This window comes from Chlamydotis macqueenii, chromosome 5 (genome assembly GCF_036417535.1).
Source record: "Chlamydotis macqueenii isolate bChlMac1 chromosome 5, bChlMac1.mat, whole genome shotgun sequence".
Lineage (NCBI taxonomy): Eukaryota > Metazoa > Chordata > Aves > Otidiformes > Otididae > Chlamydotis > Chlamydotis macqueenii.
Genome location: NC_141560.1, coordinates 55,523,613 through 55,548,574, shown reverse-complemented (window position 1 = coordinate 55,548,574; position 24,962 = coordinate 55,523,613). Strand labels below are relative to the sequence as shown.

The 24,962-nt window shown below is 40.7% G+C and overlaps 2 protein-coding genes across 4 annotated transcripts in view; both read right to left on the bottom strand.

Moving 5' to 3' along the window:
* Positions 1-9,132: 9,132 nt before the first annotated feature.
* RPS13 (ribosomal protein S13) lies at positions 9,133-13,244 on the bottom strand. The gene is made up of 6 exons (XM_086749550.1): positions 13,118-13,244; positions 12,633-12,681; positions 11,493-11,571; positions 10,351-10,520; positions 9,885-9,985; positions 9,133-9,210 (listed from the first exon to the last, which is right to left on the bottom strand). Exons 1-6 carry the CDS (start codon positions 13,138-13,140, stop codon positions 9,177-9,179), a joined length of 456 nt encoding a protein of 151 aa, XP_086605676.1. The 5' UTR covers positions 13,141-13,244; the 3' UTR covers positions 9,133-9,176.
* Positions 13,245-13,955: 711 nt separating this feature from the next.
* Positions 13,956-24,962, bottom strand: part of PIK3C2A (phosphatidylinositol-4-phosphate 3-kinase catalytic subunit type 2 alpha) — a 54,551-nt gene continuing 43,544 nt past the window's right edge. For all 3 annotated transcript variants that reach the window (XM_086748018.1, XM_086748019.1, XM_086748020.1), the window contains 10 exons: positions 24,121-24,290; positions 22,848-23,004; positions 22,319-22,428; positions 21,333-21,540; positions 18,752-18,876; positions 18,226-18,343; positions 18,055-18,136; positions 17,503-17,612; positions 17,135-17,260; positions 13,956-16,557 (listed from right to left, as the gene is read on the bottom strand). In XM_086748018.1, coding sequence (XP_086604144.1) covers positions 16,375-16,557; positions 17,135-17,260; positions 17,503-17,612; positions 18,055-18,136; positions 18,226-18,343; positions 18,752-18,876; positions 21,333-21,540; positions 22,319-22,428; positions 22,848-23,004; positions 24,121-24,290 — 1,389 coding nt within the window. In that variant the 3' untranslated portion in view covers positions 13,956-16,374. The remainder of the gene's footprint in view (positions 16,558-17,134; positions 17,261-17,502; positions 17,613-18,054; positions 18,137-18,225; positions 18,344-18,751; positions 18,877-21,332; positions 21,541-22,318; positions 22,429-22,847; positions 23,005-24,120; positions 24,291-24,962) is intronic.

The window sequence follows — 24,962 nt, the reverse complement described above, 5'->3', positions numbered from 1 at the left end:
AGATCTCGTGTCTGCAGACCGAGCTGCAATAGCAACTATAGACTAGACTGCACCTTCAGCAGTAGCAGGCTAATACACCAACATTCCTCAAATATTGCTGCATCCTACATGGCTAAGGAGAGAACTTTGTGTTCTCCTAGCAGGGTGATAGCAAATGAGAGTATCCAAGGTGCCAGTGGCAGGAGGGGGGAAGAGGGTCGGTTAACAGAAAACAGCCCTGCACCTGAAGGACAGGCAACGTATCCAAAGTGCACAGGTATGAAGACATTCTTCTTCATGTGATCTTCACTCCTAGAGCAAGTTGAAGCCTACATCAACACGTGTGAGGTCTGGCTGCTCTCAAGCCAGGGAACTGGAGAAGGTTCCCATCGCCAGGAGCCAGCCTGGATGCCAATAGCTGGAAGGCAGCCCATTCCCCTGCTCGGGAACTTGAGGCAAAAAAAAAGTAGGTGGCAAATCTGTTTCCCTTCCTCCTCCATAGAGAGAGATGCCTGCAATTTGTTGTGTCCTGCATCAAAATAAATAGTGGTTTCTTGTTTGAAAGCAGAGCAGACTTCCTGGCAATGAGAGGTAAATGCCCGCAATTTGAACAGGTGGAAGGTTTCTGTTTAAGCCGGCTCTTAACTTGAACAGACTCCAGCAAGTCAAACTGCATTTAGATAGGACACTGCCTGCGTGGATAGGGCAGGGGTCGATGTGTGCCCAGCAGACATGGGAAGTGTGGTAAGCAGACACGTCACCTTTTGTGCCCTCCGGAAAGAGGAAACATGGAACCAGGCACCACTGCTTCTGACAACAACTTCCAGCCTGGGAATGAGGTGTCTTTAGCAGACCACCAGGACACGTTGGCTTGGAAAGGAAGTGATGGAAGAGACAGCATGCAGAGTACCCCAGCTGTCTATCTGGCACAGATCAGAGAAAAATCCAAATAATGCACATCAGGACTCCGGGCACTTTAGCATACTCCCTGATGAGTCTCTGCACTTCAGTAAGTGCAGGAGTACTCAGGGACTAGGGAGCATGGAAAAAAGCTACTGCTTGAAATACCCAGCACAACTTAACCCACAGTCTGTCACTTTTTTTTGTGGACATAAAAATGTGGAGTGATGCTAATGCTGCAGACCTTCAGGACAACAGTATATACCTGTCACTTCTTCACAGTGGACATATCTTCCCATCAAAAATACACAGCAAGAGGGAATTTCTTCTATCTCACGTGAGAAGAAATATTAAGACTAAAAATATACTGATGGCCAACTTTTTTAACACACAGCAGGTCCTTGTACCTACTCTGTAGTCTGATGCTAATAGGGTTTGCTTTCTCTGCTAACAGCTTTTTAACTCAGCTGTTCAAGGATTAAAAGTTAGGATGCACAACCCATGTGCAATATGTTCTAGTCTTTTTTTAAGCAAAACGTCTTGCAAATTTGCATAAGTCCAGACAGAGCTTTGTACCATCCACAAAGCAGCTCTTGTGAAAGTTCCCATGCTGGCATCTGAACCAAATCCAGCCATACCCCTCCACAGTCTGGGAAAACACCCCCCTCCTCAGTACTTCAGCACATCTGCTTTGTTATCGGTGTCGACTCTCACCACTGCCACTGCAGCTTTCTGAAACTGCTGCATAGTTTCTTGTGCTTCCACAGAGCGAAAAAAGCTCAGGCTGGAGTTCAAGATACAGGCTGTTACAGCAAGTACCATTGGGTGAACCTCAGGTTCAGCATCCCAAATGCCATTTCACTTGACCTTCACTACAGAGTAAGTGATGTGGGCAAAATACTCCAGTTTAACATGGTTGTTGATTGCATGGCACACTAGAGCGAAAAAGAAAAATAGGAGGGTGCATGTGACAGCGAGAGGAATACTCTCAACCTAAACTGCGAGCTACATAAACAGTACTAAACTGCTGTATGCCCTGGGATTATCCATCATTGTGATGAACTGAAGCCAAAGCCTGTGTTTTGTTAAGCCATATCTATCACTGGCATCCACAGTATGACATTTCCGATTACAGTTGCTTTCAGACGAGCTTTTCAATTTTGTTGAGGAGAGAAATCTAATTGCTGTTTAATATCAAACAACACTGCAGCAGGACGTGATTGCTTTGCTTAAATAACATTGTTTCATTAAACTGCTCAGATTTGACCCTACTCATTCGATCTTTGGATCAGACCAGAAGCAAGGCTGACAGGAATCCCTCTCTGAAATAGAATTTCTTACTAGACCAATTTGTGACCCTCACAATTTCATTACACTGCTGCAGAAGGCACTGCTGTTTGCTAAGAGGGGAGGACATAACTTCCAGAGATCACTGAAACATGGGCTTTACCTATGCTTTAAGGGGAATCCTGTATATTGGGCAGCTAAATTGAGGGGATTATTGTGCAGTATTTTGCCACTGAACTTGTAAGTCAAGAAGTTTCAAAACTGAGAAGTGACAGTGTCTCAACTGTACAACATGGCCAAGCTCTTAACTTTTCCTGCTTTTTACGTCCTCCTTTGCTCTAATCCAAAGTTGCCACACACAGAAAGACAAGCGAACAGCAGGAGACCACATCAGCATCTGCTCTGAGCTCGTAGGAGCATAGAGTTTCGTGCCCCACAAGAGCACAACCAGGCAGACAAAGCTCTGAGACAAAGTCTGGTGCCATTTCCCCACTGCTCTATCAAGGAAGGAAAAAAGGCCCAGCCTGCTCCGGAGAGGAAGAGGCTGGGGAATCGTCCCCTCCACTCTCAGCCTTGCACTGCGAAGAGAGATTGTTGTAACAGCCCACTGTTCTCGAGTAAGAGTCACACTGTGGTACCCTGTACCAGGAGCAGGTGCTGTGGTCTGTGTCCCCAAACGCCTCTGCAAACCATCTCCACGTTCAGCTCCACTGCTGCCATTTACATATAAACATCCATCTCTGTTTAAAGTGTAACTGCTTTACAGGCTCACGGGTAGAACACAGGGCTGGCATTTGGGATACCCAAACTCCATGCCCAGCTCTCCTACAGCCCCAGGCAAGCTATTTCACTGCTTTATGCCTCTGTCTCCCTGGAAAGCTAGAGGAAAGCTGAGATCTATGGGTCAGAAGTACTACGTAACAGCTAGACATCAGTGAAATGGTGTTCCTGCAGCATCAAAGTTGCACCACTTACATTTGGTGAATTCCAGAAAACTAAACACTGTTTCCAGTAACAGTCTATTCCTAGGTCATTGCACAGCACTTACAAAGATGTAATACTACTTGGGACTTGGGGCCACGGAAGCACTGAGTCACCTCCCTGCACATCACAGGAATGTTATTTCTTAGTAAGGGCTTCACTTATTACTCATATATGTTTTTGCGATCCGAGCTTGATTGAAACTAGGTAAACACTTTTTAAAAGTATTATTCTTGTATTGCTTTCTAGATAATGTGGCTTAATTGCAGAATTCTAAAACAAGAGAGAATCCAGAGCTGATTCTACTGCTGAAGAAAGTTATCAGGAGTAACCACTGAAGTGAAGCCTAAGGAGGTATCTGTAGCATGAGTTTGAGCTGTGACTCAAATTTCCATAAAAACAACAACAAACCCAACAGAAAAAACTTCACACGGAAACAAGTTCTTTTACAGCCTGTATTTCACAACAGCTTTTGGTGTGCCCCAGTGTCTGCTATTGTACTAAAAGATGTTTACACCCTCTTTCTTGCAAATCTCAAATGCCTTCACCATCAGAACTGATCCTCTGAGATCTGGATCCTGCCCAAGTTCATTTAACCTGCTTAATTTCTAATGGCTGCCACTGGTTATTTCACCCAGTCAGTCAACAGCTTCTACAGTTCAAAACGCCAGCCACCCTCTTCCCAGTCTGGCGTAACACAGGGATCAGGATCTACAGAAATTATTCATCTGCATCATAAAGAACTTGAAGGAGCTGTAAAAGAGATTGATCCCTGACAGCTGCACTAAACTTGAAAGCTCCTTCCTGGCTCTGAAGAAGGAGAATTCTGACCTGAAAAGAGGTCTTGAGTGAGCAGCCTCAAAGGGAATAAAATATTAGCCCGCAGAACCAGCACTCACTAGAAAACTCAGGTGATCTTTTAATGTAGGTACACCTCTTGCCTCAGGCACAGCAAACGTGATTACTTGCCACACAGTACCTCAAGCTCGAGGGGCGATGTAACAGGCTGTGCTTGACTTCCTTTTGTCCTAAGCGCTGAGCAAGCCTCCAGAAACAACTGCCAGCACTTCTGTACTGACCAAGCCCAGTAGGACAATGCTACCGCTTATTGTCACATCCAATACATGTTGCTATGCCATTAACATTTACCTTGTCTACTGATTCAGCTCCAGTTACTGCAGCTGTGCTGGTTAATAATGTCTTTAGTAAACCCTGTGGCAACAGGAAAGAACTCTCACTAATCAGCAACACTGTTCTTTGCAAGGGTTATAGATTTCTAAACAGAAGTAAAACTTATCCCAAAAGCAGGAGAAGGTGGAGAGAAAAGAGGGAAGCCTTCATTTATCTAACTGCAAGTATGTCCAGAAATGCTTGGGAAGCAAGAAAAGGGCATCCACAGACATCTCATTTGTGCAGCCAACACTGCTGAACCATTTCCTGTTGCCAAGGTACGTGCTGGTGGAGGGAGGTTACCAGGGCACGATGATGTATTGTCATGCAAATGAAGCAGAATTACTGAAAGGACTCCCCAGCAACAGCGCATTTTTTTTTTCCACTGGTTTGATCCCAGCATTGAAAAGGAAACAAAACGGCTGCGTGAACATGAAGCAGCATTGGCCTAAGCCAGAAACACCAGCTCTCCCAGGGCTAAGGGAGTAGCAAACCTGCCCGTGGTGGATTCGGCAGGCTTCACTGCTCCTTGTTTCAATGGGGACGGGGAGAGAAACCGGCCCTTGAGTCCTGAGAAACACGTGCAGTGCTTTTTAACAACATTGTTTTTCATCATCTGTAAGTGACACCAAAAACAGTGGAAGAAAGTGACGCACAAACCTTCACTCAGAAAAATCAGGGTACACACTTCATTCAACATTTTGCGATTTGGGATTAGCTTGTATGCTATGATTTTGAGTTGAAAACTAAAAAGCTCACTGGCAGAAAATGCAAACTGAAAACACTTTAGAAGGTCCGTTTTCCAGAAAAAGCAGAAAAGCATACACTTGTAGCCATGTATTTATAAACTCAAATAATTTCTTGTCTTTTTTGGTTGTTATTACTATACTTGGTTGACTTTTTTTGCTCTTTTCACCTTGAGAAATTAATGGTTTCCAGCAGTGATAATGACTTATCAGCAGAATAACTGATGTTTAAGTTTCCTTACTTAAAAAAAAGAAAAATACTAGAAGTTTATTGTTTTTCACAGAAGTACTTGCAAACAGAAGCTGTCAATTAGGGAAAAAAAAAAAAAAAAAATCAGAGGTAAGAGATGGTTTATTTACCTCCACAAGGGAACGAGTCACACACCACAAAATCCTTCAGAATGAACAGATGTCCAACACTCAAAGCGTACTCTGGGCATGACTGAATCGAAGTTTTCCCTTAAATCCCTGTCAAGGTTAATCTTTCCCATACTTAACAGTCACCTCTCAAACTCTTGCCTGAAAATGAAGGTACAAGCTGCGTGTGGCATCAGTCATCTATTATTTAACCATAGGAATAAAGACTCACCTTTCTGGACTTACCGTTACAGGATTGTTACCTCAAATACATACATTAATTTAGATAAAATGGAAATAACAGAGGTTATAAGATAGATTAATCAAATGATAATATAATTCAAGGACAAAAAAACTAACATGGAATTTGTGGTATGCATTTTATCCAAGGATTGTTTAGACTCTACGTAAAGTTGACTTGTTTTCAATAGATAATGCTTACGGAATATTTGTGGAGCAAGCTAAAAACACCAGATAAAGAACACCTCAAGGCTTCTTACAAGAAGTGAGCAAGAAAAACAAGAACTCTGGTGTCCTTAAATGATGTGTAACCATAGAAGGACAAAAGGAGTAAGGGTACTCTTCCCCAAACGATCACCCGAAGAGGGCAACTCAGCATAATGAGTATGTACTAGGCAGGCGTGGTATCTTAACTTTTAATATATTAAATATAAACCGAAAACCCCAGTAGGTGTGCTTGATTTGTGGAAATCTTCCACCTTGCACCCTGCGCAGAATAAAGCAATGTCTCCTCTCTAAACATACTTTGTGCATGTTTCAGGAGTTATTTTCTATTTCAGATAACAGGATGAACTGTAGAAGTGAAGAAAACATGAAGTAGTGTTCGTACATTTGAACGCTGCCCTAACTGACTCAAATCAGGTCAGGGTAAGCTAAACTCATGTCATCTAAAGTTGTGGAAGAAAATCGGCTTGACCGATTTGAAAAAAAAAAAACAACCCCAAAAAACCCCAAACAACAAACCAAACAAAAAACCAAATCATAGAATCATAGAATCACATGGTTGGATGGGACCTATAAGATGATCTAGTCCAATCGTCTTCCCACTACCATTGCTGCCACAGCTACTAAACCATATCCTGTAGCTTCTCATCAAGCCGCCTCTTGAACACTGCCAGGGACGGAGACTCCACCACCTCCCTGGGCAGGCCATTCCAGTGCCTGACCACTCTTTGGGAGAAAAAGTTTTTCCTCACATCCAATCTAAACCTCCTCTGGTACAACTTGTGGCCATAAAATCACCATCACCAAAAAAACCCAACCAACCAACAAGACCTACCGGGAAATTTCCTTAACAGAAACTCAGACACACGGCCCTAAGTGCCAGGGAAAACACTTAAAGCACAGAAACTTCGGGGGCGGGGGGTGGGGAACCACGACCTGTGTTGTACCTGGGCAGCTGGATCAGAAGTCCTAAGCTGCCTGGGGCAGTCCTGGTGCTTGGCTACGTGGCAGGAGACTTAAGAGACTACCCAAAAGAGTTTCACTCTTACCCAGACACAGTCCTGTACCACAGTCCCAAATGTTAAACTTACCTGATGCTTCCACAGGACCACCCTCCAAATGTGTTGGCTGTAACCATGCTTTGTAGGGGTCCACTCCCCCAGGAAGACTTACTCCTGACAGAGCCCTGGCTCCACTGTTCCCACACCTGGGCAGGCACTCACTGCCCTGTGGGGTAGCAGCTGCTGAACAGACGACCTGTGTGCCTGAGACAAATGAGTGTGACTGATGGTGTACCTCTTCTGATAGTCCCAGGGGTAAGGGACTTAATGAGAACAATCTTAACGAGAACGGACAACTTGCTTAAGACAGCTTGTACAATTTGCAGGAAATACAGAATCTTTAGCAACGTAAGTGGTAACAGTACACTCACAATAGCACTACCATTCTTTGACAAGATTGCCAAGTTCTACGGCAGTAAATATAGTGCACCGCTCTCTATCCTCAGGAGTACCTTCAGCACCTGGATCTGAGTTTACTGCAAGCCCAGGATCTGTCCCCGGGTAACTTCATCCCTGACAGTAAAGCACAAGGCAATTATTTATGGGATACTCACCCCCTCCTCTGTTCCTGTGAGACAGACCCCATCACACTAACTACACCTGCCCTTCCCTCAAGGTCAGCAGCTTTCTGCACCACTGGACGGGTGAAATGCCACAGTACAGCACAGCCTGCTTCCAGTCCCTCTAGCATACCAGTGCCAGAAAAGACAGTTCAGAGCAAAATGCCTAGTAGCGCGAAATACAGTAACCATGTAAGCTTCAACACAACTGTGCTTGAAACCATTCCATCAGTCGGCACCACACATACACGGGTATCACAGTCCTAAATACATACCCTGTTTGCTGGCTTGGACCATCAGCCTTGACACTTGATCTCTAGGTGGCACTATTTGCAATATAGAACTTTTAAAAAATGTTTCAAAGTGCCACCTGCTGGTACTTTCATTATTCACGTAAAGCTATTTCAGAACAAGTACTGTTAAGTGTCCACGTGCTTTTCAGTTGGCAATACCTCCAACCCCAGACTCAGAGCAACTTTTTTTTTTTTTTAATATCATGAAAGTGCTTTGTTGCATCCACACCCCAGAACACTTGATTACCATTGTGAGAGCCTGGCAAGTAATAACCAGAAGCTTTCAGAAATGAAAGCAAGTGTTTTGACAGCATATGGAAGCTAGAAATGTAAGATGGACCTGTCAGTAGCGCTTCAGAGTTCAACTCGAGTGCAGTGCCTCAGTTTTAAAACTATCTTAATCACAGGTCTATATTTAGCTTCATAATCAGGGCAGAAAAACCCTGTCTTTCTGCGAAATTCAATCCAGAAGTTACCGGGTCCCACTAGTTACAATCTAGAAAGCAGCTACTACACTTCACAAAAATGTTAGGGCTTATATAAATTTACTTAAATTTTAATATGGCAAAAATTAAATAATGCACCAAGACTTAGAAGCAACAGTCAAAACAGCTCAGAATAAGTCCATTTATAATTTTCTCCTTGCAAAGGAAAAAAGTTGTCAGTCTGTTCTCCACATTTCTCCAGCAGAAAGACGACTCAAGGCTATTTAGAACCTGGAGGCACAACCTCAGCAACAGTGTACTTCACAACAGCCACCGCCCTTTGTTTTTAGGGAAAACTACCTCAATAAAGACATAACATCTCAGGAAAGTTAAACTGTTGTCTGTATTTACCCAAATCTCAAAGATTATTCTTAAAATTTCTTACAAATGACAGCGACACTTGAGGTCTGCTTGAGCTTTCTGCAGAAGGAACAGATTCACATCACCTGCAATTATTCCCCCCCCACCCCCCCGCCTCCTCCTGGCTAATCCTTTCTGCATTTTCTGTATTTCCAATTCTTCCTTCTGTCATTGTTTTCTTCTCCAGTTCTTCCTGCAGGACAGAGAGGCATGGTCCCACATAAAATAAAGATATATTTGCTGTGAATGACTAGGTCGCTTTACTAACTTGAGGCTATCAGATAAAAAAAATCTAGTTTAAGCACAGACACAAACCGAACAGCTGGTCTAGAACAGCAACAAGCACTACACAGATCTGACACTGTAGGGTAGCAATATGGAAGCCATGGCCACATGGCTGCTCCACCCTCAAAACTTTCCATTTACATGCAGCTTCTTGGAACAAGCAGAAGTTTCTAAGGCACTAATCACTTGGAGACAACACAAACTTAGGTAATCAAAATTTATTCTTTCAGTAAGTCATAGCCAGCTCTTATGCGACCAGGGCAGAAGCTGTCGAGGATTCACTAAAAAGAGAGAAGAGAGAAATATTAATTGCAGAGGTAGTTTTTCAAACTAGTTGCCAAAAATACTGCTTCAGTTCAAAGCTTTAAGTACCAGTGCTGAGCTTAATCACTATCCATTTGAATTTTTTTGTGGCATAAGAAAAGATTTCACTCTTCCTTTTAAAATATAAACACTATGATAACAGCACAAAAACGTATATTCAAAAACCTGGCTAGCTGCACTTCAGTCTTTTCAGAAAAAGAGAAGCTAATCCTAACATCTATGGGAATTCTCCTATGTTGGTTAAATTTTCCTAGAGAAAAACTACAATTTACTTTCATTTTTGCCACAGCTACTAAGCCATTTCTCAATAAATTTTGGAAGTTAACACGAACTATAAAAGTATCTGAGTGAGAACAAAGACTGCAGGTTGTATGAAGTGTTACAAGAATTACTTAGTAGATCGTGACTTCACTTGTTGAGATAATGCTTTTTTTTTCCTGAGTGTTGACAGTCATTTTACCCAGCAATAAGTCTCATGAATTTATCAGCTAATATTTATGAAAATACCCATTCTTCGCTGCTTGGTTTACCTACATGCCTGATCAAAATGCACTCTTCACTTTTGGAATAACAGCCCCAGCATATCCTTTACAAAACCTTCGTGAAAATCGTAACATAAGAGAAGACTTACTACTTCCAATTGGGCGGCAGCACTCTCTTAGTTTTGTAGTAGCGAGCCAACCTATGGATTCTGCTTTCAATTAGAATCAGGCGGAACTTGGCATCTTTATCCTTGAAAAGAAAGTTACGTTACAACCAAACACAACCGACTTCTCAATGATGTACAATTTACATGGGCTTTAATAAAGTAAAAAATCCACAGGTACTGCTACAACTCCACATTTCCATTACCAAGTCTGATGACTCTGGTAAAATCAAAACAGGACCAGAATACGTGGTTTAAGCAATGCTTTTAAGATCCTTTTCACAGACAAAGGCCATTCTCCTTCATCAAAATGCTTCCCCAAACCCCTAAGTTTACTCAAAGGGGTTGGCTAATAGGAAGTACACTAAGAGTCTTTGTCAAGTTGTAAATAAACTACTGTATTATTTGAAAAAACAAACATAGAGAGTTATCTACTTAAATTAGCACTCACCTTTCTGTTTCTCTCAAGATGTTTGCGAACAGCAACAGCTTTCTTAATCAGGTGATAAAGATCCTCTGGAAGGTCTGGGGCCAGTCCCTTCGATTTAAGGATTCTCAAAATTTTGTTGCCAGTAACAAAGCGAACCTGGGCAACACCATGGGAATCCCTCAGGATCACACCTGAAACAAACAGTTACATCTCAACACCAAAAAGAAAAACCTTACACAAACAAATCTTGTAATTGTAAGGTTGGTTTCATAAGATATCAAAAAAAAAGGTCTTGTCTAAATTAAAAACCTTTCTGGTGGAAACTGTGAACAGTTTCCTGTGGAAATGGCAGACAGTGAGCGAGCAAAATACAATTTACCAAAGCTGAAACACTTCATCAGGTAACACTTAACAGACAACTAACCCACCCATCACTCTCACACAGGCAACACATTAAGTGCTACATTATTGGGAAATTTTCAACAGGACTCACAAAAGCTTGTTATTCAGTCACCCTCTTCTCTATAGTTAACAAACAGGTCATAGACATCTTTACTCTAAAAATTGTACTGTACCATAGGGATCCTTAATACTCTCAGAATAATTCACATCGCACATAATCACACTGCACAGCTCCTGACCATATAAAGCTGCAGCATGCACACACCTAAGCAGAGCTCTACAGAGGCCCAAACTACTGACAACGAGTCTATGAGTCAGCTACAGTGCCTGGCTCAGTGGGCTTCTAAACGTAGAGCTGTCAATATTTGACATGAGATGTCAAGTTTTTCCTCCAATAAACTGAGCTGATTAAACTTCCCCAACATCTGTTAGTGGCTATTCCTAAGGACAGGTTATAAAATTAAACAGCTGCTTCACATCTTCTGCTTGGAAAAAAACAAAACAAAACAAAACACCAACCTACCCCTAAAAACCTCAACTACTTCACCAAATATGCTTTTTGCAAGAATGAGACATATTACATTTTTAGTGGTGTCCATACAGCTAGTATGATGTGTGATATACGTATACCTAGTGAATACATAGGTACATCAGGAAAGCTGTATTTTCTTACCATGTTATTTAACATAGGCTGAAGGAAAAACTATTACAGTCAGAAAAATGTGTTTTGTCTCCAGCTAGGAGTTATTAATGAAGCTTACCGATTTGTGAGGGAGTCAGGCCTTTTTTAGCCAGCTTGTAGATCTGTTCCTTTACATCATCAGAAGTAAGTTTCAGCCACTAAAGAAAATTAGGGAAAAAAAAAAAAAAAAAAAACAACAAACAAACCCGATGAACACTCCTCAGAGACATAGGCCAGCTATAAGAAAGCCTTTTATAAATGGCAGAAATAGATGCACTGTAATGCAATCAAGAATGAAACTGTACTTCTAACAATACAGAAACTTTTTTGCATATTACAACCCTATAGTGCTAGTGAACAACGGTGGGGGAAGGCTGAGACGAAGGAAGAAAGTATCTGTTTTAAACATCCAGTATAGCCTCCATCCAGCTACTCTATTACCAGTTTACTTTAACTGCCACACCAGAAGCACAAATACAAATTTGCAGAGGAAAAGAAATCACTGTAATTGGGAAGGAACTCTTTAACACAGCCTTTGACAGAAACATGAAATTGAGAACCATTTAGCCATCTCTTAGTAAAGCACCTATAGAGATTAGTGAAAACTAGCCTTCAAGTACACAAATTAATTAAAAAATTAAATAATTGTATCTACTCAGATAGGACTGTGCCTTTTCTATTACTTCTATGTTAAACTGTGCTAAGCTACAAAAGCGACAGATTTTTTTCACTTTTTAACACTGTCACACTATGAAATATAAATTACTTAAGTTAGTGCTCCGACCAGCAAATTACTGCTGTAAATAGTTTAGAAAACAGTCGTTTTATTCCACAATGGCAAAGGCCAAACTCAAGTGTGAAGAGAGTAATTTAACCTCTAGGAACTACCAGCATATAGACTAAACAAAAAAAAAAAAAAAACTGAAGTAGCACTTAAATAAAGGGAGGTACAAAGAGGAAAAGAGACTTTTTTTTTTGCCTAACAAATCACCTATCCAAGAAACAACACTTGCTTCCTCAGTATCCTAAATACCAGAGACTAAGGTAGCATTTTATCAGGCCACAATTTTAAAGTGATGGTACAAAATACTACAACTCTGTTTTGTTTTTCATCCTTGGCACTGCTAAGCTGTGCTATGGAGACCGGACCCCGCACTGAACGGCACACAGCAGCCGTCTGGGTCTGCCGAAGCGCGCATGACGCTGGGAATTCACTTACCGTAGGCACGCTTCGTCTGTACGGCAAGGCAGACTGGGACAAGCCCTTTCTGTGGGGAAAAAGCAGATCACAGGCTGAGCAGAGCCGGACAAGCTGCGCCGCCGCCCTGACCCCACCACAAGGCAGCCCACTACAGGCAATTACTGCAGGGCCGCATCCAGCCTGCAGGGCCGAGGCCTGCGGCCTCCCTCCCCGCCTGCCGACAGTGCTGCCACCGGCACAGGCCGCGCCAGAACAGCACCGGGAGCCCGGGCAGCACAAGCATGCGGGCCCAGGCAACCCGCACGTCAGCGCCGGCCCGAGCTGCTCCCCATCCTGCCGCCATATCTCCACAGCTGCGAGCCTCCTTCCCCGCTCCATCCCATGCCCACACACGCCATGTTGCCTCCCCCCATCAACATTTCTGCTCCCACAGCCGTCCGCAGCGCCCTTTGAGCACCCCCAACAGCCCCGAGCCGGCCCCGCACCCAGCCCCAGCCCCTTACCCGGGAGCGTGCATGCGACCCATGATGGCGGCGGCAGAAAAGAAGGAGCCGCGCGAGGCAGAGGCCCTTCCCGCCTCACTTCCGCAGGAAAGGGCGATCCCGGGGCTAGCCCCGCCCCGCGCAAGCACGCCAGCCAATCGGTGGCTGCCGAGGCTGAACCGCCCACGCTGCCGCCTGAGGGCTCGCCGCGCTCCCGCGCCCCGCCCCCGCGCGCGCGATCGGCCGTCGAGGGGTGGCGGGAGTGAGCGCGGGGTCCGGCCTCGCCGTGAGGGCGGTGGGCGGCGGCCCCCTGCACCCGGCCCCGACCGGCAGTGAAGACCAGCACACCGATGTTTTTTTTTTTTCTAGCATAGCGTTTAATGTACTTACAGGACAGTCACGGAGTCACATTTAACCGCGCAGGGCGGGCACGGCGGAGGGCCATGCCGTACATCGGTATTACCGAGCTCGATTAACTGAGGCGCGGGGCTCTTACGCACACGGACAGCGGGAGGCAAAGCGCCCGCTCTCACGGCCTTTCACCACCTGCAGCGCGGCCTCCGTCACGGCGCCGGCCCGGGGCAGCGCGGCGGGAAGGCGGCGGCCCCAGCCCCAGCGGAAAGCTGGTGAGGGGGATTTCTACACAACGCTCGTTGTAAGAACAGACAAACTAACTTTTATCAAAAAATCACACGTCCGCCCAGAGACAGGTAGCTGTAGATCGTAAAAAGGCAGTAATAAAAATCTCAGTGCAAAGTTCCAGGTTAGTAGAGAAAAGGAAGAGGTCTTGCCGCAAGCTGTTACTCCGAAATACCCACACGAGGTCTGAACAGACAATTGCATTTCTGGCTGCAGGTCATATGTTGCATAAAAGATTTATTTATTTTCTTTAAGATACAAAAAGCTGTTAAAACTATGTTTTCAAGCTACTTAGTGTACTGGTAAATTCCACCCCAATTGAATATTTTCCTCTTTCACATCCTTTTTTTTTTTTAATGTATCACATTAAAGTCTTATTGCAACAAACACTTTTTTCTTAATTGAGAATAGTGCAAAGAGGTGCAGGCTTGGTGCTGCTCCTCTCCCCCTCTGCTGTTGAGGAGAGGCCAAGGCCAGATCCCGTAGACAAAATAAAATCCATTACCATAAAAAGCTTCAGCCAGTGACTATTTTGAAAAGGAAGGGAAAGGCACAAAATGAGTTAAGCTATGAAGATTAAATCAGAAGTCAGGACAAGTGCTAACATAATACAGTACTACACATTTTTTTTTCAGAGTCCAGACAACTGTTAAAACTGCAAATCATTTTTTAAATGATTTTAGTTTATTTGTATTTTGTGCTGTAAGACACTGTGCTTTAATAGCGAACTGCAAAAAAGGCAGTACATATTGCTTTCATTTTATTTCACAATGGAACGTTTCACAAAAACAGTAGTCTACTTTCCTGTGTTTAAGTGACTTGTGATTCTAATGATGGAATGGAATAAGTCTCAAAAGCATCAAGTGAGCAGGAAATATATCTAGTTAGTTATATAGTTTATTATTTACAGGCTATATACTAAATGAAAAATATGCAAAGATGCCTAATAAAACTGGGATTTTTTAGCGCCCATTAGTATCAACCCAGTTTCTAACATTCAAGATATTCTTAGCTTTTTAGCTGTAATAATTCCTACAAAATTGGACCGTGAATATTTTATGCACCATGAGATTCAAGTTTACTTCTCTCTTCTGTGTTGAAGGGAGATTGGTCAGTAGCAAGGGGAAGAATTAGATTATGAAACAGTTTTTTAGTGTTGGGTATATACAAGGCTTTCCCCATATTGTGTTTTCGCTCATAGTTGCATATTTTACTCTAAAATTTCGCTCTAGTCATAGTCAGTGATGATAGTCTGTCTTGCTTCAAGATTTAGCGCTAAAGCAAAGTGTGCAACTTTATAGCTTTGCTTAGACAGAACATGATCATCCGAAACACCGATTAAGCTGAATAAAAAGGCTACACCTGTAGTGCAGAAACACCTAATTAAGTAACCAGTGGTATTAAAACAGGAGATCGTAAGTGACATTTGTACTCCGCTGTCACAATACAGTTCAAATCTAATGTTCTTTGTAATTAAGTGTTTTTAGTGGAATTAACTCTTACTGGGAGTGAGAAACTGTGTTGCTGTGAACTGTTAGAAAAAAAAAGAAGTTACCAAGTTCCTCTCTCAAAGCTCTCTTAAAGCAACTCACTTCTGGCCTGCAGTTCATCCAGCAGTTGTGCTTTTTAATGAGAGGCCATCCTTTACCTGGAGGTAGAGGTGCAAATGCCACTTTGGATTTAGCGTTTGAATCTGTTCCGCATTTAATCACTGCAGTATTTAAAAGTTCTAGAATTTACGACATTTCAAAACATTGAGAAGCTGGGTACATTTCCTATGGCACCACATTCAGCCAGTCTTCATTCAATTTTTGGAGATCATGGGTAGAAGATGGGGTTGAAAAAAATTATATATGTTGCACTAACTATGAAGATCAGTATAAGTGATGTTATTTGTAAATAACAAATCTCAGGAAAACACTTCCAGTAGGACCTGCAAAGTATCAAATATGAGAACATTTCCCCTTTTAAGGAGCTGAAAGTTAACATGTATACATATTTAAATACCAGAAATGAGGTAAAAGAGAAGCATTTGAATTATAAGGCACCATTATTTACAACTTCCGTTATTGGCACTCACTCCAGTAAATCTTAACGAAGCATGAATCTGGGATTAAATGCAACGCTAAGAAATTTTTCCAGCCCTTCAACCTTAGTTTCTACAGGTGTGTGTGAAGTCACCAAAATTTTACCCATTGCTGCTTCTGTGATGTCTCGTTAGTAGTGGGAATGTAATCCTAAAAATATGTCATTTCTTTAATGTTCTCCAGCATCGTGCCATGGACGACACAACACAGGTAACAAACTAAAAGCAAAAATGCACTATATCCACAGGCCTAATGATTAAGTTATGGTTTAACCAACCAGCATGGTCAAACTGTTCATCTCACTTTCGCAGATGGTTTAAAAACTCCTTCCTTTACCTGCAACTCTTACAATGATGCTTCAATAACATCACATAAGCATAGACCAGGTTTTCTAGAAATCCTTCAAATTAGGCTACATGAACATTGGTCCAACATATCTGTTGAAATGCAGAGTCTCTTATTTTAAGATGTGCAAGTTATCTTCAAGTTTGAAGATGCACAAAGCACAAGTGAATACAATTGTTCTAGTCCTACTCATGTTTAGAAATGAGTTCACAGATAGGGTACAGCAGTGAGTCGATACCAGTTAACGGTCTCCTTGCTCAGGTTGAAGTCCTTTAGTGAGAGTGTAATTCCGCCCAAGAAAAAGTTCTCCCGTAACGATTCTGCACTGAGCACACTTAACTGAAGTTCTCTCTGTTTCAGAGTCTCCATGCTATATCCACTGTACACAAGCTAAAAAGTAAGAAATCAAGAATTCTTTGGTTATCCAAATGAAGTTACACAGATCATCCTTTCTTCTGACTGCCTAGCCACTGACAGATGTCTCAACTACACATTATGACCATTCAGTATGTCTGTTTCTCAGAGGATGGGCAGGAGCAAATTTGTATATTATTTCGTGCTCCCAGTGTTTTTAGAAGGAAGTACTGTTTACACGCCAAGACTTCTGAATTCATTCTTCTCCACATTATGAATCAGTGAATCCAGGGCAGGGGGGATCTTTAGCTTTAAGATTCCTTTCCTTCTCCCCATCACTCCTCAGAGTCAGTCTGAAAAATTTCTGCTTACTTCTAATAGTACATTTACCTACTCAGTTGCTTTGGGGTTTTCTGGGGCTTAGTTGGGTTGTTTTGGTTTTGTTTTTTGTTTTGTTTTTTTTTTTTTTTTTTAAACAAGGCACAAAGTTTTTCAAACAAGTTCCTTTTTCATTTATATATCTTTGCACATTTTTTAGACAATATTTTAATTACTGCTTAGAAAAAGAGACAATAGCAAACCATAGGGAGTTACTACATAAATTTTAACTTGCCATTTCATTGAAAGTTGGATTTCTTGTCTTCCGGGAGATTCTGGTTTTGCGTTTGGATGTTTTGTGTGTATCTGGAAGTAAGTATGTTTTTACATAGGGATTTGGATCTGCACCATCTTCTGTAACCTACAATCAAAAAATAAGACCATTTAGAAAACTAGTTAGTGCACACCTATTTTAATATTTATTTTCAGCTATCTAGACTTTGCAATGAAGCTAACTAAAAGCAGCAGTTAATTAAGCTGGCAGCTGGAAAATGTAGAAAAAGAGTGATAGTTCCACCATTCCTGCATCAATCAACCTAGGTCAAGAACATAACTGACAAAATGGAAACAGCTTTTGGCAGTGAGCTCAGTATCTCTACTTACTAGGTCTTTAATGTGCATCACCATGATAAATAGAGTGCTATTTCTATATGATATGGATAGCTTCACTTCTCCTCCCACTTTGCCTGAGGTAGGACTTGATGGACTTGCATCTGAAAAAAATATGTAATTATTTCCTCTGTAATATTTGTACATTTTCATCAGTACTACACAAATTACATATGGAGGAAAAATACAAGCCTTACAGCAAGTTCAGTTTCTGATTTTATTTATAGTTCTCTAATATGAGAGGAAGGTCATAGCTTTTAAAGATTTTTACGTTCTCTTGTAAGAATCGATTTGGAGGTACAGAGTAAAAACAAGAATAATTTAGGCAAGCCATAAGCAAGCCAAGTGATCACATAGATTGTTGCAATTTTTTGTATGTTTTTATTTTCTAGAAACTGTATGCAGGCAGTGATGCAAAGACAGTGATGCAAAGTTTTCAATGAGGGAAAACTATAGTTAACTAAAAAAGATGAAAAAAAATCACATTGTAGAGGTGTCATACTGTAGTCATCCCATTTATAAACAACCTCCAAAAACATTACCTACCTGTAGGTCTGGCTATTCCATCTATTCCTTCCACTTTTTCATCACGAAGTAATGGATGGAAAAAAGTATAAACAAGATCACACTAAATTTGGAAGAAATGTCACATATTAGTTTAAGTGTTAACAAGCACCAAAAACTTGCATTGGATTTGCTTAAATTATTTCAACTCACTTCTGCCACCTCTGAAGAACTGTTCATCAGACTTTGTATGTAGCTGTTGAGCTCCACTTTTCTTTTAGCTGCTACATCTTTTATGTGTGTTCTTCCCAGAACCATCTTATTAGGAAAGCTACATGGGAAGAACAAGATAGAGTTTTCAGTTATTTTCTCTGAAGGAAGTGCAGTTAGATTTCATTGTCATTTCCATCCTGAAGTGCTGAGATCAATTTTTTTTTTTTATGTCAATCATGAGTGGAAACACAGCACGCTAATAAGTAACAACATTATACAAAGGCAAGGAAACCTTTTAGGTAATTGTGATAAGTGATGTGATACACAGACAAAAAACACGGAGTTGCTCCTCTGGCTCTCCTCCTTAAAACTTAAGGACAACAGTTTTCTCCCTTAATTGCCAACTTTGAGGTCTAGTTTGCCCCTCAGCAGTTTTGTCTCCTTTTCAAGCTATTTCTTCCTCCACCCAGTTGGAAGCAGTTTTGTTGCTTCAGTTACAGTACTGACAAGCGAGTTAGGAACATACCCTGGTAACTTCCAAAGAGGAAAGAGAATGCCAAGTTTGTTGTGGAGCTCCTGGAACTCATCAAATGTTCGGAAGACAAATGTTGGCTCAGCTTGCCCTTCTCTCAAAACTCTCACTACGTAGATCTGTGCAAAATAAAAATAACAAAAAAAAACCCCAAAAAACACAAAAGTAGTTACGATATTATAGAACTGACTTAATAATATAATTTTCTTAACAATTCACTTTTTCTACTATTGTAATCCTTCTCCTGCATAACATATCCCAGTAACAGTGTTTGCATTTTATAGTAGAGTTAGAATTATAAATAGTCCTTCTGTAATGCAAAGTAACATCCCATAACGTAGACCCGCATCTGACAGGGGGATAAAGGCAGTTAAAGCTAAGCTGTCTGCATTCTCCATTTTAAACCCCATTGTAAGTTCATACTATACAGCAGGTGTACACAATTCTAACACATCAGTGCAGGATTACATCTAAACATGTATCTGCAGGGCCAGAACTACCACTAAACTTTTCAGGTGTGGATATGAAGGAAACAAATGCCTAATTTTTTTTTTTCAATCTAATTCTCTCAAGATTCTAAAGGATTCCACTTTTGAAGTGATCATTTGGCAGGCAGATGCAAACATACTGTGTTATATAAAAGGAATTTTTAAAAATACTGGGGGTACATTCCCAGGATGCAGTTATTAATATTATTTTGAAAGGGAAATGAAGGCTGAAAAACTGCACAGAAAATTCAATTCAGTGGACTCATTTTATAGGCAGGTGAGTTAAATGTGTAGTTCAAAAAGGTACAACTGGGAAGAGGTCTAAAAATCCAGGCAGAAGGAGACTATATAATCTTAACTGTTTCCTGGGAGATAAGAGGCTGTTTTGGCTTAGACCAGGAGTGCTCAAATACATTTATAATACAGTGATTCAGTACAAAGCTCTTCACTTCTATCATTATTCGACTTTGTTCTACCTTCCCTAGCTGCTGTCTTACCAGATTAAGACAGTTCCAGTAAATACAACTTGGAAAGAGATGTACATTTGCACGTAACAATATAGCTCACTTTTTAAACGACTTGAGGAAAGTGTGACTTGAGATGACTATTCTAGGTCAGCAACCAGTACTAGAGAAGAAAATAAATAAATAAATAGAAGATGGTTGCACATCTGCATAGGAATATGATTATTAATACAGGTTTTAAAGTGTAACCCAGGTCTATCAAAATCCTGAGGACAAATGGTAACGCTTGCTGCCTCTAGTAAGACTGACTAGGAGTGTATGTGCATCCATACAGGACATCATGCTTCCACTTAGGAGAAGCAAATACAACTTCAATGGAAGGTCAGAGCAAAACCAGAAAGTGTTTGACTTAATGACTTAGGAGATGCCATTTCACAGAATGCATATAATTTCATATAATACTTTCATATAAGGACATAAACATGACTTAAATCCCCATTTTAAAAAATCCTCTCCACCAACATGACTTCTGTCCTTTCTGCTTCCTTCTAGATCCTTTTCAAGAAGTGTCTTCATTTCAAAGAATATTATTGCATGCTAAAAATACCAGTCTGTACTCTAGCACTCCTGTGGTTGGTTTACTCTGGCCAGCAGCTAAGCACCCACACAGCTGCTTGCTCACTCCCACCGTCTCCCCCATCGGAGAGGGGAGAGAATAAGAGCAAAAGCGAGAAGAGCAGTGGGTTGAGATAAAGATAGTCCTTGGGAGGGCAGGTGACGCAAAGACAATTTCTCACCACCTCCCAACAAGCAGACGTGTGCCTAGCCAGTCCCCAGGCAACAGCCACCTTGGAAGACAACATCCTCCTGCCTCCTGCTTTCCTCCTCTACTCAGAGTTTTTATTGCTAAACTTGACATATGCTATGGAGTATCTCTTTGGCCAGTTTGGGTCAGCTGTCCCTGCTGTGTCCCCTCCCAACTCCTTGCCCACCCACAGCCTACTCACTGCAGGGAGGGCAGGGGCAAAGTGGAGAAAAAAAAAAAAAAGAGAGCGAGCCTTGACACTGCACAAGGACTGTTCAGCAACAGCCAGACCAGTGCTGTGTTATCAAGACAGTTTCAGTTAAACAACTAAAACACAGCACTCTGTGGGCTGCTATAAAGAAAAATAACTCCATCCCAGCCAGAGCCAATACAAATCTGTTCTTCTCCAGGAAGCAAGCAAGCTGGCCCATTCTCATCTAGATTTCAATTACAAGTTTCGTTTTTACTTTCAAGTCATCCACACTGGGACTGGATTTTGAGTGTCAGCACTGGTGTGGGCTTCTAGGCGCCCATTATAGTCAATGCAGTCAGACTACAGAAAAGTCTACAGCTCATCCTAAATCTGACATTAGTGCCTAACTGAACAAGTGAGGATCTACAGCTGTATTTACTAAATCTCTGTCCATAAAGGGAACCTAGTTGTCTACCTCAAAGCTAGCTACTTAAGGCTAAACAAGGCAAGCCTGGACTAATTCTCTGTGATGAAGTACTGAACTTATGGCAGGAAGGAGAACATATCATCTTGGAAGAAAATGCACAGTATCTTCATTGAGTGGAAACAGATTCCACATACTTACATAATGTTTGTCTGGGTTATATCTCTTCTGATATGTAAACACAGACACTTGTTTGATTCGGCCATCTTGTTTAAGAGAATATGTTTTAGCAGAAAATGAGAGGATGGGTTCATCATTAGAAGGTAGACCTGAGAAACGCAGCTGAGCCAAATTGTGAATGAAGAAATTAAACTTTGTGGCAACACTTCCCAGACTGGATTCAATCAACCTGGAAAAGAAAAAATAACATCAAATATTAGAGCACATACCAAAACACACAAAAGTAGTTCTGTCAATGAATGAGATGTAAGTCTAAGAAAAATATAAGCCAGTTTCTTACTAACAGAGAAACAGTTCTTAAAGGAAAAGTGATCAATGGGCTACACAAACAGCGGCATTATATCAGCATTTAATAGAAGATTCGGTGTCCAAACTTAGGAATAGGTTGTTATCCAAGAAGTGAAGTCTTTCCAGAGTTGGTAAAAAAGTTACATGCATACTAATGCAGTTTTCCCCACATATTTAAAATGAAGTACAATTAACACATTTTGTAACACATAGCAACAACCCAGTAACACTATATACGCCCTGCTTACTTGCTACGCTGCAGCATCATCCCTCCCCACTGTGCAAAAGCCCTTCTTGAAAGAGGTAACTTTTTTACATACATTACAAGGTTCCCATCATATACACTGCTATTAAGCAATTCAGGATGCATTCAAAATACAAATGTCAAAGAGCCAAACAGAATTATCTGCTCTCAGTATTTCAAACAAAATTTTGCACAACATTACTCTTAAAGGCAAAGTATTTTAGCACAAGCATTAATCTTGCATGAAACATCTTATTTATGTAGTTTATTACTGATATTTCATGACTGCACAGTGTAACTATTCAGCTTCTACAGACATCATGTTTGTGAACATCCTTAGTACTTTTTTAATAGGAGAAAGCTCCCATTAAGAGTACGATGCTGGTAGATATTTTAGTTTTCACTTCTCCAGTACCTTGTAAAGAAAATGGTAGCTTCTGCGTCTGTTGTTTGGGGCTGGAGAGCATCCTGGACATACTTCAAGTCCTGAATCCCACTTAGTTCTGGTAACCCAGAGGAAAGCATCTGCAGGAATTTACATTTTTAATGCAATAAAACCAATATAATTTTACATTAAAATGATTAAAACTCTTAGACCATCAAATTAATTCGAAGATGCACTAACTTGCTAAATGCTAACAGCTATAGCCAACATTTACAATCAGCAGTTATTCTCTTCAACATTTCTGCAGGGTTAAAAGCAGTTAAAACACTTTGCAGTGTAATTTATGGTATCTTCTTAGTTTTAAATTCTCAGGAAACATGTACGTAGTAAAAAAAGCTTACAAGAAAAATCCAAATCCAACATTCCTAAAAAGTACTTCTGATGTTTCTCGCTTCTAAAAGCATGCATTAAGAGCTTCTGCAGCATAAACATGTAGCATTGAATACAATCCCACATGAGTGATCTATCAAGATTTAATTGAGTTTAATAAAATGATTACCAAAGACAGTAGGTTAAGGAAGAGGTTTGCATGTTTTCTTATCAAATTGTAAGCTTGACAGCAGAGATCCACGAATAACTGAAAGCGAATAGTGGGTTTTTCACCACCATTAATGACATAAGCCATATCTGATGTTAGCACAAAAGGAGCTCGATCCCTGTTCAAAAAGCACAGAATTCATAAGTTAATTATAAGGTAAATTCACTTTGTCATGCACTTCCTCCTCCCCTCCATCCCCATCCCAAGGTAATGATATTAAATAATCCATTCATGCCATTTTACTTTCTTGGGCTGGGTTCAGCTGCTTAGTGCTATCAGATTCCCAGCATATTCACATGGTACTGTACATATAGTAGATCTCCCAGAGCAACACTTGGAGGCCAGGTTACCTTACAATGCCTTCCACCCCTCATTTCTGGAAGCCGTAACACACTAAAACAAGTGTAATGACTACATTATCACCTGACTAAAATACAACTCCTCTATCCTGGATATAGATTATCTTACCCTACACAGAGGAATAGTAAATACAAACTTTCTGTTCACTGTTTTCTATAATGTTGACATTCACTACTGTTTTTATGAGACAGAGTCTCTTCTCATTTGTTTCACACTCAGATATTCAGATGATGTAAAGGTTTTGGCACTCCATTTCTTATTCATTGATAAAGTTCACCTAATAAGCATGCAATACATAATTGCATGAATATAGCTAAAAAAGTGAAACTACACTAGAGTTTTATCCAATATTCCTGGAAAAATATGATACAGAGATTTGTGTTAGATGTAAGGCTCCCAAATATCAATGAAAACTTATATTAATCTTTTCCTGTACCAAAATACTTGGCTTTCATAACCATTGTAAAGAAATTCCCATTGAGATTTGCCAAGTATGTATAGCACAAAGTTCTTAAGGAAAGAATGCAGTTTGGAAGCACTGAACTTAAATGATGTTTAGGATACCAAATTCCTTGTTTCAATCAACCAGTAGCTAGAACAGTAATTTTATTTGAAAGCTATGCCTATGTGCTTTGACTAAAAACAGTTCCAGAGATCCAAACATGGAAAGAGGAAGCTGCAGCCTTTTCAAAAATCATTTCTATACAGGGAAGTTTGAATGCATTCTGGAAACTGTGGTTAAATTGGAAGATATTGGCTTCATAATGAGACAGCAGATAACAGGAATCTAAAAGTTAATGCTTAGAATTAGAATGCTTATAAAAACATACTAAAAATAACTTCATTCTCTACATTGCTTAGCTACAGAAAATACCTTTTAAAGCTACCAAACATTTGCGCATGACCCAAAAATTTTCCAAAGTCAATGTGAAACATATGCCCTGTGTTTCGGAGCATTATGTTATCATTGTGGCGGTCACAAATTCCCAATACGTAAGTAGCCACACAGCATCCTGCACAGGAGTAAATGAAGTTTTCTGAAGCCTAGGAGAGAGAGAAAAAAGTTAATTGAGTTCAAATATCAGTGGGAAAACAGCATTCATGCATTCAACAGTCAATCCTGACAAGGGTAAAATCCAAGCCAGACAAGACAGCCTCTAAAGTTTGCATTTACTAAAACAGTGTTCTTCAGATAGCTTTGCAAAAAATCTTTAGATATCGCACTTCCCAGCAAAAACAGTTGTTTTGTTTTTTAAGTAAATGAAAGAAAAGAGGAGTTGAAGACAAACCACAAAAAGAAATAAATATGTTGGCAGACAAAAGAAAAGGGTACAAGACTTATTTTACCAATGTGTTGCAATAGTGTTGTAGCCAAAAGAAAATATTTTATTTTTGAATCCTATGTGCCCGTATGAGAAGAGGTCACTACTCCTAAACCACAGCTAAGAGCAGCCACCATTCCTCCCTATCTTAAATTTGAAGTGCATTCTTTTTATATCCAATAAAAACTTCTGATGTGAATCCTGAGAATCCATCTGGCTCCTTTTTAGTTATATAAAATATTTTCATTTGGTCTTTTTTAAGTATAGGAAAAAAATTTTAGTTTCCTAAAGATACAAAACAAAATTTTCAATGGAAGATCAGGAATAAGAACTTCATTCTTTTGTAAGATGGTATTTATTCCTTTTAAAAGATCTCCAAAAAACAACAACGCTG